The 16,480-nt window shown below is 38.1% G+C and overlaps 1 protein-coding gene across 1 annotated transcript in view; it reads left to right on the top strand.

Moving 5' to 3' along the window:
- The window catches only part of LOC106082285 (protein timeless homolog), a 960,087-nt gene that overhangs the window by 235,851 nt on the left and 707,756 nt on the right, over positions 1-16,480 (top strand). The window contains exon 9 of the mRNA XM_059362476.1: positions 10,341-10,474. Coding sequence (XP_059218459.1) covers positions 10,341-10,474 — 134 coding nt within the window. The remainder of the gene's footprint in view (positions 1-10,340; positions 10,475-16,480) is intronic.

Below are 16,480 nucleotides of genomic sequence, written 5' to 3'. Positions count from 1 at the left end.
GAAGAGGTTTCCGATCAGATACCTGAGATGAACCTTGAAGTCGAGTGCGAGGCACTGCTGCCAACGGCACAGTCTTGGATTGACGGAACCCTGGAATTGCCATCTGGAAGATCATGTTACACCGATGGATCAAAGCTAGAGGACAGAGTGGGCCTGAGGGTTTACATTGAGAACCCAGGGACTGAAATCTGTTTTAGACTGCCTGACCATAATACGGTCCTGCAGCCAGATATCCGGGCGATCACGGAATGCGTGAAGTGGTATGGTGCTAACGCATTGTGAACATCTTTACCGACAGTAAAATTGCCATAAGGGCAATAACAACCAGGACGGTAAGGTCACGAACAGTCTTGCAGTGTAGGAAGGAGATTAACGCCTTCTCTGAGGATGGGAAAATCCGCATCGTTTGGGTGCCGGGCCATAGCAGAGTATGGGGAAATGAAAGGGCTGACGATTTGCCGGTGAAGGCCAGAGGCATGCCGTCAATACACTTGGTTAACCCGAAACCTTTCGGGTAGGCGCAGTCCGAGTTAAGGGAGTGGGCGGCGAATGCGCATGCAACATTGTGGAACAGCGAAACGGTCGGTAGGACGGCGAAAATCCTATGGGGGGATCCAGATCGTGAGAAGACGAGGCTATTACTGAAAGGAAGCAAGAAGGAGGTCAGTATAGCTATTGGTATAATAACGGGACACATAGCACTACGAGCTCACTTATGTAAAATCGGTGCGGCAAGTGATGGCATGTGTAGGGCATGCGGGGAAGATGATGAGACGTTGGAGCATTTCCTTTGTCATTGCCCGGCTTTCGCGTCCAATAGATACCGGTACTCTATATGGGCAGATCGGTCTATATGGGAGTTATGTCCTATTTGGTTAAGAAGGGTACCGGGACTAGCTGTCCTAAATTTCATCGAAATAGGATGAAAAATGCTCCTTTTATAGGCTCATTGCACAATATCGGGAGATCGGTATATAGCAGCTATATCCAAATATGGTCCCATCTGTACCACAGTTGACAGGAATGGGTAGGGGTCTACCAGAACACACTGTGCCAAATTTCATCGAATTCGTGTAGTAAATGGTCTTTTATGACCTCAATACCCTATATCGGGTGGTCGGTCTAAGGGCAGTTATGTCCAAATATAGTCCGATCTGAACCGCACTTCACAAAAATGAACTTTCTGTGCCGAATTTTATCGAAATCGGATGAAAAATGACTAATTTATTACCTCAAGACTTTCAGTTTGAAGATCGGTCTATAAAGTGGCCATATATTACTAAAATTCGACTTTATGAGATCAGAAGGTCGGGTTTATATACAAAGAATAATTTTGAAATTTTTTTTATATCCAAGATATCTGCAAAATTATAAATACCTAAAAAAGGTATTAATTGGGTATTTAACCGTTAGAAACCCATCTGTAGACATAGGCTAACTGTAAACTGTAAACCCAACAAAAACACAGTTAAGAAGCTGTTATGCCATTAATATGCATATTTTGATCATAAAGATGATAAGATGATACCATATCTTTTATTAAAAGGCAATAGTAAGCGGTTTAAAGATTATCCGCTTAGTTAATCGGGAATAGCATTTTCTTCCATACAAACTAAACGAAAAAATCTGCTTAATGAGTAAATGAATCATATGTTGTGATTGAATGAACTTAATGCCTAGATCACAAAATTTTTTCTTTTTGTCACTCGATTCGTTCGCCATTTCAATGAAAACAGCTGTTTCCCCCTTATAAATCAGATATTTTCAATGAATGAGTAGAGTTTTTAATTGAAAAAGATAACATTTTCAATCAGATCTATACAAAAATTTTGAAGATTTAATTAAAAAAATTATTGAATCAATTAATTTTTTAATTGAAAATGACAACAATTTTAATCACAATAGTAATAGGAAGAAAACTTCAGATTCAAAAAAAATAATTATTGAATTAATTAATTTTTTAATTAAAAATTACAAAAATTTCAATCACGACCGAAATTGAAAAAAAAAACTGTATTCAATTAAAAAAATGGTTGATGGAATTCATTTTTTTATTAAAACATTTTTATTTTTAATTGAAAAAATTTTTGTGATATTTTTTCTGTGTACTCTCTTTTGCTCATTTCGATGGTTTACAATAATTGTTTTTGCAATAGGTTTTGTTTTCACTCAAGATGGAAAAGTGATTCTGTAAAAGTCTTAATGGTTGCATATGAAGCTAAATCATCATTCTTGCCCGACTATTAGAGAATAAAGTTGAAAAACCAAAAAGTCGCTGTTTAACTTCGCAGGCATCGAAATGAAATATTATATAACCATATCATTTGCTAAGACTCGGCAAGATCTTTAAGACTAACACAGCTAGTGCAACCCTAAGATGAATAGTGTATTCATGTTTAATGTTTATCCCTTAACCGGACAATTATCCTGTCAAAGAGGACTCTTCTTTTACAAATTTTCTAAAAATTTGCCGCTAATTGATAAAATTTGTTCGTCCAAGAAATGTTCTCTTAAAAATAGAAAATTATTGGGTTGCCCAAAAAGTAATTGCGGATTTTTTAAAAGAAAGTAAATGCATTTTTTATAAAATTTAGAATGAACTTTAATCAAATATACTTTTTTACACTTTTTTTCTAAAGCAAGCAAAAAGTAACAGCTGATAACTGGCAGAAGAAAGAATGCAATTACAGAGTCACAAGCTGTGAAAAAATTTGTCAACGCCGACTATATGAAAAATCAGCAATTACTTTTTGGGCAACCCAATAGTTTAACATGTTTTATGTGGTACAGCCAATTTTTAAGTTTAATTTAAAAATTTAGATTCACTTGTAAAGATGGTGGTATTAATTATATTTTTTTTTACAAAATTTTTTACCACATTTTTGGTTGGAAACAATTTCATATTCAATTGAAAAATCATTGAATCAATTAATTTTTTAATTGAAAACATCCGGCATCTCTTCTTAGGCAAAAAAAGGACATAAGTAAAGATTTGCTCTGCTATTAGAGCGATATCAAGATATGGTCTGGTTTGGACCACAATTAAATTATATGTTGGAGACCAGTGTACAATGTCAGCCAATTCGAATAAGAATTGCACCCTTTGGGGGCTCAAAAAGTAAAATAGAGAGATCGATTTATATGGGAGCTGTATCGGGCTATAGACCGATTCAGGCTCAAGAAGTCAAGATCCCAGATCGGTTTATATGGCAGCTATATCAGGTTATGAACCGATTTGAACCATACTTGCCACAGTTGTTGGATATCATAACAGAACACGTCGTGCAAAATTTCATTCCAATCGGATAAGAATTGCGCCCTCTAGAGGCTCACGAAGTCAAGACCCAAGATCGGTTTATATGACAGCTATATCAAAACATGGACCGATATGGCCCATTTACAATACCAACCCACCTACAATAATAAGAAGTATTTTTGCAAAATTTCAAGCGGCTAGCTTTACTCTTTCGAAAGTTAGCGTGCTTTCGACAGACAGACGGACGGAAATAGAGTTCCGCGACGATCAAGAATATATATACTTTATGGGGTCCCAGACTAATATTTCGAGTAGTTACAAACAGAATGACGAAATTAGTATACCCCCCATCCTATGGTGGAGGGTATAAAAAATAAATGAAAGAAAGTTCGAAAATTATTTTTCTGTGCTTTAGTACTCATTGTTTCAGAAAATCGGCGAGAACGTACGTCCCCAATTCACCTTGGGAAACTGATGGGCCTGTAAGCCTTCGATGTGTTATGGTTTATTTTTTCCGCCAAGAGACTCCTGCAATTTCGCCAAGATGATTTCGTCCGGTCCGGCCGATTTGAAATGCTGAAAAAGTCGAATCGCACAAACTATCTTCTCCTCAGTAGTAATGTCCCCGTTTGGGTCTTCTGCAACTACGGATAAAAGCCCACAGGGAACCCAAGCTAGGTATACGACCCCGGCTAGGGTATATAAACAATCCGATTTCGTGTCCGATATCGTAAGGGTCTGACTTCGTATCCCACATGACCCACTTTGGTTTCCCATTTAACAGTGCAACTGAATCAAGTTTAATATCATTTTTAGAAAATTTAACTTAACTGAGTTCAGTTTGTCTGAGTGTATGACGGCTGTTTGACCACCTCCCACCCTCAGATGGCCCATGGCATGTTGCATTGTTATCCTGACCATTGGATCTGTTGTAATTCATTATGCAACAACTGCAGAGTGCCAATCCTTCTCACATCCAAGGATGGCGATAAAACCCTATTTTTGCATTTTGCCGTTTTTTTTCCACTCTCCTATGCCATAACTAAAATTAATAAAAAAAAATGGGATTCGCCTCTGAAAATTCTTTTCAATTCATACGAGAAATGGTGGGTGTTCACAGATGAATTTATATTATTCCTTGTACTCGTGCTTTTTACCCCCTAATTGTTGCCCTGAATGAATGTCTGAGTAGTAGTGGCTATTGCGTCGAGGCGTTGTTCAAAAGGTGCCCAAATCTGCATGTGTTAAATTTCTTTAGGGATGAAAATGGACTGTGCCCCGTTGGTGATGACGTGGGCCAAAGCTGTGGTTATTTTTTCGATGCAGATTTTGGGATCGCACTCGTTTCTCTACACTCTGTGTGATATCCGTCAGAACTGACATGCATTTCCGCCCTCAGACCAGAACAGGCTGGCGGTCATTGCAGCCATTCATTTGCTTTTCATTGTAATAATAGCTCGCCATCGTGTGAGTTAAGCTGTGAAAAGAATTTAACTAACATGGTTGCACCAAAAACAATGACCGCATGGAAAAAGTTTATTGCAAATGGTGGTGACTTTTAAAATAATCGATGAAATAGAATTCCGGGTAAAAGTTAATGTGTCATCCATTCTAGTTTTCAGCGTGAACTAAGTTTAATTTAAAATTTACCCACTTTGGTATTACTGTGGTTTTTCTCGTAGAGTGCTCCAATTTCGCCCTCATCCATACCAATTTTTAATGGCCTCGAATGGTGCTCGTAGAGTGCTCCAGAGTGCTCCAATTTCGCCCTCATCCATACCAATTTTTAATGGCCTCGAATGGAACTGAAAGGGTGGTTGGTGGCACACCATAAATTTGAAAATTTTCACCGAAATGCTCGTGCGTTAAAAATAAAATCATAATTCAAAGTGACACCGCACGTTTCACGCACATTTCTTCATTGCCATGTAAATTGTCAGCATATGCTGCACTTTTTTATGTTTTCATTATCCTGCCATTGTTCGAAATGGATTTTCACCAACAACGACTGGCTTGTGCTTCTTGCTGAGCTTTTATTCAAATGAAGATTTCTGTTGGCTTTCTTTTGAGTCTTCTGCTACATTGCCATCTGATTTTTGCTATTTGAGTAAGAGGGACTTCATGGTTCAATTTGATTGCTTCAAAAGAGGAAGAGGGCTGTTTGGGTTCTGCGAATGTCTATGGATTATCTATAATATTTTAAAAAGGGATATATTTGTAAAAGTGGCTTCTTTAAAATTCCGAGTGGCTTTTTTGGCAATTCAAGTTTTTTTTTTAACGTAGGATGTAATCTTTAACTTCACTAGGAGACACTCACCAAAGATGAGATTCTAAGTTTTCGTATTTTTTAAACTTCTTTTATTTGTAAGAGAGATACCTCCGTCATAAAGCTCGTCGGAAGTATCCTCGCTCCCTGGGAGGGCGCAAATCTCGACCTGGTGGGAAAGAAAAACATCCCTTAGAGGGGGTCTTTCAAAGGGAGGGAATGGTTGGCATTGATCAAATCTCTGTGTCAATTTTGGCTAAGACTTAAGGCATAGCGCACTACGGGAGCAAGGCTGTCTTTTTCAATATTGGGAAAACTAGGAGGGGAAAATATCCTCATATTGAGACATCAGACCTTGCTGCCTAACAAACAGAGAGCTGACGTCGAGACCGTCAACGACTGTCCCAGCAAAGAGTAGTCTAGGATAAGCAAGGATTCTAATATTAAACATTAGGTAGTGCAGGAGCGAGACACTCAATACAGCCTAACGAACAGGGACCCTACCGAATTTATCAAGATTCGGAAGTCCAATATAGGCAGGAGTAGGATAAGCAAAGATCCTAATATTGAAACGTCAGGCAGCGCAGCGACGGGATTTTCAATGCAGCCTAACCAACAGGGTGCCGGCGATGGAACCATCATCTACTTCCAAGAAGCCCATTTACTCAAGATTTGGAAGAATACAGGGATGGGAAACTCAATGCAGCCTAAAGAACAGGGACCCGACGATGGAATCATTACCGACATTATCAAGATTCGGAAGACTAGGATAGGCAAAGAACCTAATGCTGCAACATCAGGCAGTGTAGTCATAGCCTAAAGAACAGGAAGCAGGCGATAAGACTATCACCCACTACCAAGAAGCCTATCTAATGGAGGACCATCGCTACATTAGGTTTAGAATAGCACGGCCAGCGCCTAATCCGATAAGCTTCCGGAATAAGTTGAAAACCAACTGAACAAAATTCGGAAGGCTACTCAGAAGGAGACTTGGGCAATATAATTAAGATGGTCCAAGCATAGAAGACATTGACGACAATGTCAATTACGACTGCACTTTTGGGGTCTTTCGAAGATAGTTGTACTCTTCGGAAAAGGAAATCCACTCAAGAAAAACTCCTAGATGACCGGGGAGATTCGTAAAATTGGGAAAGAGATCCACAGATTTCACGTCGTAAAAAAAAGCCTAACTATATTGGGATGTGTATTACACACGACACAAGGAGTATAATAAAATTACCAGAGCGGCAAATCGTGCCTCCTGGAAGCTTCTCTGCGAACAGGTCGATAGCATTATTGGCGCCGCCAACATGAAAAAGCTTCTCTCAAAAACCCATGTTCAAACTGAAACGTTAGTAGACGACAAATAAAATTCAGTCAAATCTACTGGATTCTCACAGACAACAGAGTTTCTACAGAAAACAAATTACTTCTTTACAATCAAATCATAAACCCAATATGGTGTTATGGCATACAACTTTGGGGCTGTGCAGCTAGAGACGAAATTAACCGAATTCAGAAAACTCAGAACCAAATACTTAATGCACCATGGTACGCAAGAAATAGTGGTTTTCATAAAGATCTCAAAATCAAAACCATTGTCAAAGAAATATCCCTCAATGCCCAATGATATAAATATACATTAAAACTCGGATTTTAAGATATTTACAACATTTTCATTCCCAAAGCAGGAAAACCTTACCATACGAAAGCGAAAGATTTTCGCTCTATTGGTTTGTCTTACTTTATTCTGAAGACGGCTATAGGGCTGAGCTAGTTCTTTGACACACATTTCCAGGGAAACTCTCCAACGGGCAACGTGGAGCCGAAGAGGTTGTCACTGACATGTATTCGCCGGAGGTTGTTGAGGAAATTGTGTCTGAGTTGAAAATTCTTTGGGCGATAAAAAGTTTGGACTTCAAATCTACAGTCCTTGATAATGTATCACCGGTTGAATTACAATCTGTGTACGCTAGACTGACTCCTTGGCTTTAGGACGTATATTCTGCTTGTAATGCCATGTCGTATTTACATGTGGGATGGAGAAAAACAAAGGCAATTTTCATTCCTAATTTCCATTCCTCTCTCTTCTTGGTTTTACTCTATCCTCTATTTTGGAATAATGCCTTTAACAATATACGAGTAATACTGTGTCTGGAAGAAAAAAGTTTAAAAGTGGTCGCGTATGCATATAACGTGGCTGTTTCGGTTAAGGGAAAATTTCCCGAGATACACTTCAAGAAGCTTTACATGCGACGGTAGCCAACTACTACCGGAAGTGGTCTAGGCGTAAATTCTTGTAAATAAGGGTAGTTCACTTTTGGAGAGAATGTTGTAATTTCTGAAAGAGCGAAATACCTTGACGTTGAACGCCTAGGTTCGAATCCTGGTTAGACCATCAGTGGTTTTCCCCTCCTTATGTTGGCAACATTTGTAAGATACTATGCCAAGTAAAACTTCTCTCTAAAGAGGTGTCGCACTTCGGTACGCCGTTCGGACTCGGCTAGAAAAAGCAGGCCCCTTATCATTGAGCTTAAAACTTGAATCTGACTGCACTCATTGATAAGTGAGAAGTTTGTCTCTGTTCCTTAGTGGAATGTTTATAGGCAATATTTGCATTTTACGAAATACCTTGCTGTTTTGCTGAACATAAAATTTATCTTCAAACCCAACATTTTGGAAAGGGCAAGAAAGGCAACTCTTGCCCTACATACTTGCAAGAGTGTCATTAGCAAAAGTTTGGGCCTAAACCGCGTGTTATGTTTTATTAATTATTAAATACAATCGCAAACATTTTCTAGCTCTTTGCTTTCACTTACTAAATTTTTATAAATAAAAGTGCGTTTACAGATTAACATGTATCAAATACTGAATTATAATGACAGATACTTAGACTCCAAAATACTATATTTGGTACTATTGTCACAAACCATACATGATAGTTATGCCATATGTTGCCCTAATCAGTTTTGTACACTTGTAAACCCAATGTATACACTAAACAATGTTGTTCCTAATTTTAGAGATTCAAGCCAGAGATTAGCAAATTCAATTTGAAAATCATAAATTTTCCAACTTTTTACAGCAACACTCCCTTTGGCAAAAAAATATTTTCCTTAATATTAAGGATTTTTTATTTTAATGGTAAATAAATCCTTAGCTGTGCATCTTTTTTTTAAAGACAAAAATCTAACATAAAGATCAAAATATCATAGGAAGTTAGGAAATTTATTTTGGGCAAGACAACAGTGTACGGTAGTGAAAGAGGCAAAATATCCTTAGTTTTTATACCCTTCACCATAATTTCGTCATTCTGTTTGTAACTCCTCGAAATGTTCATCTAAAGTATAATATAAAAGTATATATATTCTTGATCATTATGAAATTTTTAATCGATCTAACCATGTCCGTCCGTCCGTCCGTCTGTCTGCCGAAAGCACGTCAACTTTCAAAGGAGTAAAGCTAGCCGCTTAAAATTTTGCACAAATACTTCTTATTAGTGTAGGTCGGTTGGGATTGTAAATGGGCTATACCGGTGCATGTTTTGATATAGCTGTCATATAAACTGATCTTGGGTCTTGACTTCTTGGGTCTATAGAGGCTCCGATTAGACTGAAATTTTGCACGACGTGTTTTGTTATGATATCCATCAACTGTGCCAAGTTTGGTTCAAATCCGTCCATAACCTAATATAGCTGTCATATAAACCGATCTTGGGTCTTGACTTCTGGAGCCTCTAGATGGCGATTTGCCTGAAATTTTCTACGATGGATCCTCTCATGACCATCATGAATATAGCCTGATAAAGCTCTCATATAAATCGATCTTTCTATTATACTTCTTGAGCCCCCAAAGGGCGCAATTCTTATTCGAATTGTCTGACATTTGACACAGGTCTCCAACATTAATTTAATTGTGGTCCAAACCGAACCATATCTTGATATCACTCTAATAGCAGAACAAATCTTTTCTTATATCCTTTTTTGCCTTAAAAGAGATGCTGGGAAAAGAACTCGACAAATGCGATCCTTGGTGGAGGGTATATAACATTCGACCCGGCCGAACTTAGCACGCTTTTACTTGTTTGTTTTGAGTTCCAACAACTGTACTGAGTATGGTTGAAAGCGGTCCATAACCTGATATAGCTGTCATATAAACCTATCTGGGGTATTGACTTCTTAAGAGTCTAGAGGACGCAATTCCTACCCGATTTGGTTGAAATTTTGCACGTGTAAAGTTATGACTTTCAACAACTGCGCTAAGTATGGTTTAAATCGGTCCTTAACCTGATGTTGCTGTCATATAAACCGATCTTCAATCTTGACTTTTTGAGCCGCTAGAGGGCGCAATTCTTATCGGAGTTTACTAAAATGTCGCATGAAGTGTTTTGTGATGACTTCTAAAAACTGTGCCCAATATGGTTCGAATTGATTACTAACCTGATGTAGCTGCCAATTAAACCGATCTGGGATCTTGACCTCTTGATCCTCCAGAGTGCGTAATTATCATTCGATTTCGCTGAAATTTTGTTCAACGACTTCTCACACGACCTTCAATATACGTGTTAATTATAGGAACAAATCTTAAATTTTCAGTAACATTTTTAGCACCGTAATCATTACTTAACTAATATAAGTTTAACCGGGTTTTTTTTTCATAATATTTAACTGTTTTAACGAATTATTTCTAATATAATTTTTTTCTGTTTGCAATCAAGCGATTAGTGTAATTGACATTTTGAATGTTTCTTTCGTATTCTCTTGCCAACATTTTTTTTTATTCTTTTTATTTTTCCCTTTACATCTTTCTGTTTTCTAGGAGGAGTTATCAAATAAATGGGCAGAAATGGCAGACGAAATGTCGCAACTTTTGGCCACGGAACTTCAAATACCGGAAGATGAACAGCCCATACCATTCGATTCAGCTTCTGATGTCCCCATCGATGATCAAAAGTAGGTCAATTATAAATTCGAATAGAAAAAAAGTTCACTCTTTTGATGTCAACAAATTGATAAGTATAATTTTACAATGTATTTGAGAGGAGGCATTGATTGCAGATAGGGCATTTACATAGAAGATGAAATTACAGTCTATAAATGGGCTATACCGGTGCAATTTAAGTTGAAACACATTGTGGACAATGGAATCAACTGCAGAGTAATTTTCCTATTATCCATCTGAAGCTAATGCTCCGAAACTTGAGACAGATAAAGTTTTGTGGAGTATCTAATTAATTTCAATGAAGAGGCTATATTGGTGGGCATCTGTCAGTCCACAATTTTTATCCGACTGATGAGTTAAGCCCAAAATTATCGTTGCAAAATTTACCCAAAATATGCTGATAAAATCTGATGTGATATATATGTATACGGGTTTTAGTTTTTTCTTTGAAAGTAAGGTTTACTTATAACTCATATCTATTTCTTAAAAAATAGACCCTGTCTAAGCTATCCTTAAGATAATTGAATTTTTGAAGTGCAGTGAATGTTGAATACCCCCGATGTATAATAGGTGCACTGAAAAATGTTTCTGCTAATTTTAAAGACTCGAGCCAAAGAAAAGTAAACTTAATTTTAATATGATCAATTATCCAACTTTTCCTTTGGTGAAAGGTATTTTCCTTGATTTTAATGACCTTTTATTTTAAATGGTAGTTTAATAGATCCTTAACTTTACATCTGGTTGTTAAAGACAAAAGTCTAAAATGAAGGTCAAAATGTTATTGAAAGTTAGAAAATTGCCCTTGGGACAAGACAACAATGTACCTTAGTTGAAGACGCAAAATGACCTTAGAAATAGGAGCGTCTTTAAATTTTTTGTTTTTTAGTTAAGTTTAAACTACAATAGATTACTATTCCCCTATCCTATGGTATAGTGGGGTATAAAAGAGAACAGTCATCTATAAAGTAAAATAAGAATCAATTAGCGATCGAAATTTGAAACGAATGGTCGTGTTCGTCAGTAGTAAGGAAATTAAATTTAAATAGAGCAACTTTATTTTAAAGCCTTGGTTCTTTGGCTAATTTTTATACCCTCCAACATAGGATGGGGGTATACTAATTTTGTCATTCTATTTGCGACACCTCGAAATATGCGTCGAAGACCCCATAAAGTATATATATTCTTGATCGTCTTGTCATTTTAAGTCCATCTATCCATGTCCGTTCGTCTGTCCGTCCGTCCGTCTGTCTGTCGAAAGCACGTTAACTTTCGAAGGAGTTAAGCTAGCCGCTTGAAATTTTGCACAAATACTTTTTATTAGTGTAGGTCGTTGGTATTGTAAATGGGCCAAATAGGTCCATGTTTTGATATAGCTGCCATATAAACCGATCTTGGGTCTTGACTTCTTGAGCCTCTAGTATGCGCAATTCTCGTCCGATTTTATTGAAATTTTGCACGAAGTGTTTTGGTAGCACTTCCAACAATTACGCTAAGTATGGTTTTAATCGGTCCATGTTTTGATATAGCTGCCATATAAACCGATCTTGGGTCTTGACTTCTTGAGCCTCTAGTATGCGCAATTCTCGTCCGATTTTATTGAAATTTTGCACGAAGTGTTTTGGTAGCACTTCCAACAATAACGCTAAGTATGGTTTATATCGGTCCATGTTTTGATATAGCTGCCATATAAACCGATCTTGGGTCTTGACTTCTTGAGCCTCCAGAGGGCGCAATTCTCGTCCGATTTAACTGAAATTTTGAACGTGGTGTTTTGGTATCACTTCCAACAATTACGCTAAGTATGGTTTAAATCGGTCCATGTTTTGATATAGGTGCCATATAAACCGATCTTGGGTCTTGACTTCTTGAGCCTCTAGAGAGCGCAATTCTCGTCCGATTTAACTGAAATTTTGCACGTAGTGTTTTGGTATCACTTTCAACAACTGTGCTAAGAATGATCCAAATCGATCCATAATCTGGTAAAGCTGTCATATAAACCGATCTTAGAACTTGACTTCTTGAGCCAGTAGAGCGGGCAATTCTCATCCGATTTGGCTGAAATTTTGCATGAGGTTATGACTTTCAATAACTGTGCTAAGTATGGCGTAAATCGGTATAGAACCTGATATTGGTGCCATATGGTCTGAATCGATCAATAGCTTGATACAGCTCCCATATAAACCTATCTCCCGATTTTGCTTCTTGAGCCCCTACAAGGCGCAATTCTTATCCGAATGAACTGAAATATTACACAATGACTTCTACAATGTTCAGCATTCGTTTATGGTCCGAATCGGACTATAACTTGATATAGCTCCAATAGCATAACAGTTCTTATTCAATATTCTATGTTTGTCTAAAAAGAGATACCGCGCATAGAACTCGACAAATGCGATCAATTGTGGAGGGTATATGTGATTCGGCCCGGCCGAACTTAGCACGCTCTTACTTGTCATTGCTAAAATCCTATGAATAAGGAAAAGTCTGAAATTTTCTTTTCTTAATGGTTTCAACACCCATTGATTGCCAATAAGAAAACTTTAACAGAAATTTAATTTTAATTTATAAGAAAAAAATTCTTTTTACTATGTGTCCTCCAAGTTGTATCTTTCACGAGATTGCAACCACTGTGCTCCGCTGTAATTTTCATTTGTTTTCATTGCAAAAAACTATTTTATTTTTCTATCTCCCTTGATTCTTACTTCAGGCCAATGCAAACAAGTTATTGTATGGAGATGGTGGAATATCGATAGACGTACACATAATTAAACATTATTTTCTCCTTTTTGCCCGATAGAATATCGTTGACCTAATTTGCAATTTGTTTGTTATTGAAATTGAAATGTTCTATGGGGTATCAATTGCAGCTCGTTTGCGAACTTGTTTTTCTGCCAGCAGCTAGGAAATTGATTACAAAGGCCATTGAATAAAACCCAAGTGATGCAGGTACGGCTAATGTGCCACAACCTCGCAATATTAGAGAGCTTGTAGAGTTTTTTATTGTGAATCTCTTTTACAAGGTACATACCTGTAAGATGGTTATGTACACTTAAGAAAGTAGAAAGGTAATGTGTGGTAACTTTAAAATACCCAATGAATTGGTAGCGATCGTCGCGATGTATTGCTTATCATGCCGAATTTTCGAGTTTAAATCCCGAAAAGAATAGTGGTGGCTATTCATTCCCTTTCCTTTTTGGGTCTATCAATAGATTTTATGTTAGTTCGGCACATAATAATGCGAATTGGGCCATATTTAGTGGTAGCTCCAGTACTCGTGGTAGTGTACCAAGTCTGTTTGCGCTAACATGACCTTTATAGCTTTCGCCTTAATAGTCAAACGACATTCTGTTCATATCACGAATTGAATGAAGCTTGTCACAATAGTCATATCATGAAGCTACCACAGGGTTTTCCAACAAGAGGTGTTATTTGGAGCCATCCGGTATTTCGATATTTGTCACTTTCAAACTTTTATTCTTTGACTTTTGGAAATAGAAACCACACCACCCGGCAAAGTAAACAGATTACCGACTGGATTACTATTTATCAAAGTCTTATTACTACCTACTTACCTATAATGAGTTAAATAATTACTTATTGGTAATAAAAATAAAAAGTTAAAAAATGCCCCAAAAATTAAGCAATAATCCAAAAAAAAAGTTTGGTCCTGTGGTGGCATTGCTCATTACGTTCTCGAAAGACGCTGGATCAACAGTTGCTGTGCATGAATTGCGCTGTTTTTAGATAATTAATGTTGTTTTATGGTCGGAGTTGGACGATATTGACAACGTTTCAACAAGACGGCGATACATGCAACGACACTATTGCTCTTTTACGGGAAAAGTTTTCGGGCCGTGTTATTTCTGAAAGAGATTATCACAATTGACCACCGAGTTGTAATTTAACACCTTGCGACTGCTTCCGTGCATGATAAGTGGTACGTTTCAATTGATAGAGTATAACTGATAATAATTTAAGGGCGTATCTAAACTTAATATACCAAATTTCCGCCAAATCAGGCAAACACTGAAGCTTCTAGGGGCCGTACAGTTCTAATTGGTAGATCAGTTTGTATGGAAGCTATATCAGGCTATAAACCGATTTAAATCAAACATACCATGAATGTTGAAAGTCGTAACAGTCGCAAAACTGCAGCCAAATTGCATCACGATTGCAGCTTCCAGTGACCCAGGTTGACAAATCGAGAGATCTGTTTATGTGGGAGCTATATCAGGTTATACACCGATGTTGACCGTAATTGGAACTGTTGTTGGAATCATAATTCAACACTACGCGAAAAAATTTAGCCAAATCAAGCAATAATTACCCGCGCCTCAAGATGTTAAATCGGACGGTAGGTTCAAATGGGAATTATATCAGGTTGTAAATCGATTTCGATCATACCTGGCACGGATGTTGGAAATCGGAACTGTCTTTGCGCAAAAAGCCGACGGGTTACCCGCTGAACTATTTAAGACCGGAGGCGACACGCTGATAACGCGTATGCATTAGCTTATCTGCGCAATCTGACTAGAAGAACGCATACCCGATGATTGGAACCTCAGCATACTATGTCCCGTACACAAGAAAGGAGACAAGACGGAATGTGCCAACTACAGAGGAATAAGTCTCCTCCCCATCGCATACAAGATACTCTCGAGCGTACTGTGTGAAAGATTAAAACCTAAAGTCAATGAGATAATTGAGCCCTATCAATGCGGTTTTAGACCTGGTAAATCCACCCTAGACCAGATATTCACACTGCGCCAAATCCTGGAAAAGACCCGAGAAGGACAAATCAACACCTACCACCTCTTTGTTGACTACAAAGCCGCCTTCGATACTCCTTTACGTTCAAAGGTATTTCAAGCCATGTCTGAGTTTGGTATCCCTGCAAAATTAATAAGACTCTGCAGGATGACACTTGCTGATACGCGTTCCTCAGTAAGAATAGGAAAGAAACTCTCCGAACCATTTAATACCAAACGAGGTTTCAGACAAGTAGACAGCCTATCGTGTGATCTCTTTAATATCCTGCTGGAGAAGATTATACGAGATGCAGAAGTGAATAGATATGGCACACTTATCACAAGAGAGCACATGCTACTTGCCTATGCCGACGATATCGATATCATACGTCGGTCACCGGAAGTAGTAACTGCAGCCTTTGAAAGAATCGAGAGTCAGTGAAAATGTGTCTGGCAGTAAATGGAGAGAAGACGAAATGGATGGTCTCCACTCCCAAAAAGCCTTATACAACCGAGCAGATAAAGAACATGGAGAAAGTTGGGAATCACAACTTTGAGATAGTCAGTAACTTCATCTACCTCGGCACCGCCGTAACCGAAACGAATGACACCAGTTTCGAGATAAGGCGAAGAATAATACTGGCAAAGAGATGCTACTTTGGACTAAGTAAGCAGTTTAGAAACAAGGCCATCTCTCGACAGACGAAGACTACACTTTACAAGACACTGATACTACCCGTGCTGTTATATGGTTCTGAAGCATGGGTACTTGTGAAAGCAGATGAGGCAGTGCTTGGAGTATTTGAGAGAAAGATTCTTCGTAAAATATATGGACCAGTTTGCGTTAACGGAGAATATAGGCGACATATGAACCACGAGCTGTATGACGACGATAGCATAGTTACACGCATCAAAATACACGCATCAACGGCTGCGTTGGCTAGGTCATGTTGGCAGAATGGATGAAGAAGCTCCAGCAAAGAAGTCTTTTGAAGGCAAACACTGTGGTACACGCAAACCGGGAAGACCAAAAGCCCGATGGAAAGATCAAGTTGTGGGAGACACCTCGAAACTTGGTGTCAGAGATTTTAGAATGAGGGCAGAAGATCGAGGCGCTTGGAACGCTATTCTACGTTCGGCTAGTGGAAGAAATATTCTGTCATAGCCAATTAAAGTAAAGTAAGTACTTTGCGCAAAAATTCAATGAAATCGGATGATAATTAAGGCCTCTAGGATCTCGAGAAGTCAAAACCTTGGCCACCGTAGCGC

The sequence above is a fragment of the Stomoxys calcitrans genome, chromosome 2 (genome assembly GCF_963082655.1).
Source record: "Stomoxys calcitrans chromosome 2, idStoCalc2.1, whole genome shotgun sequence".
Classification (NCBI taxonomy): Eukaryota; Metazoa; Arthropoda; class Insecta; order Diptera; family Muscidae; genus Stomoxys; species Stomoxys calcitrans.
Note: the sequence above shows the minus strand (reverse complement) of the source record. Positions and strands in the feature narration are given on the sequence as shown.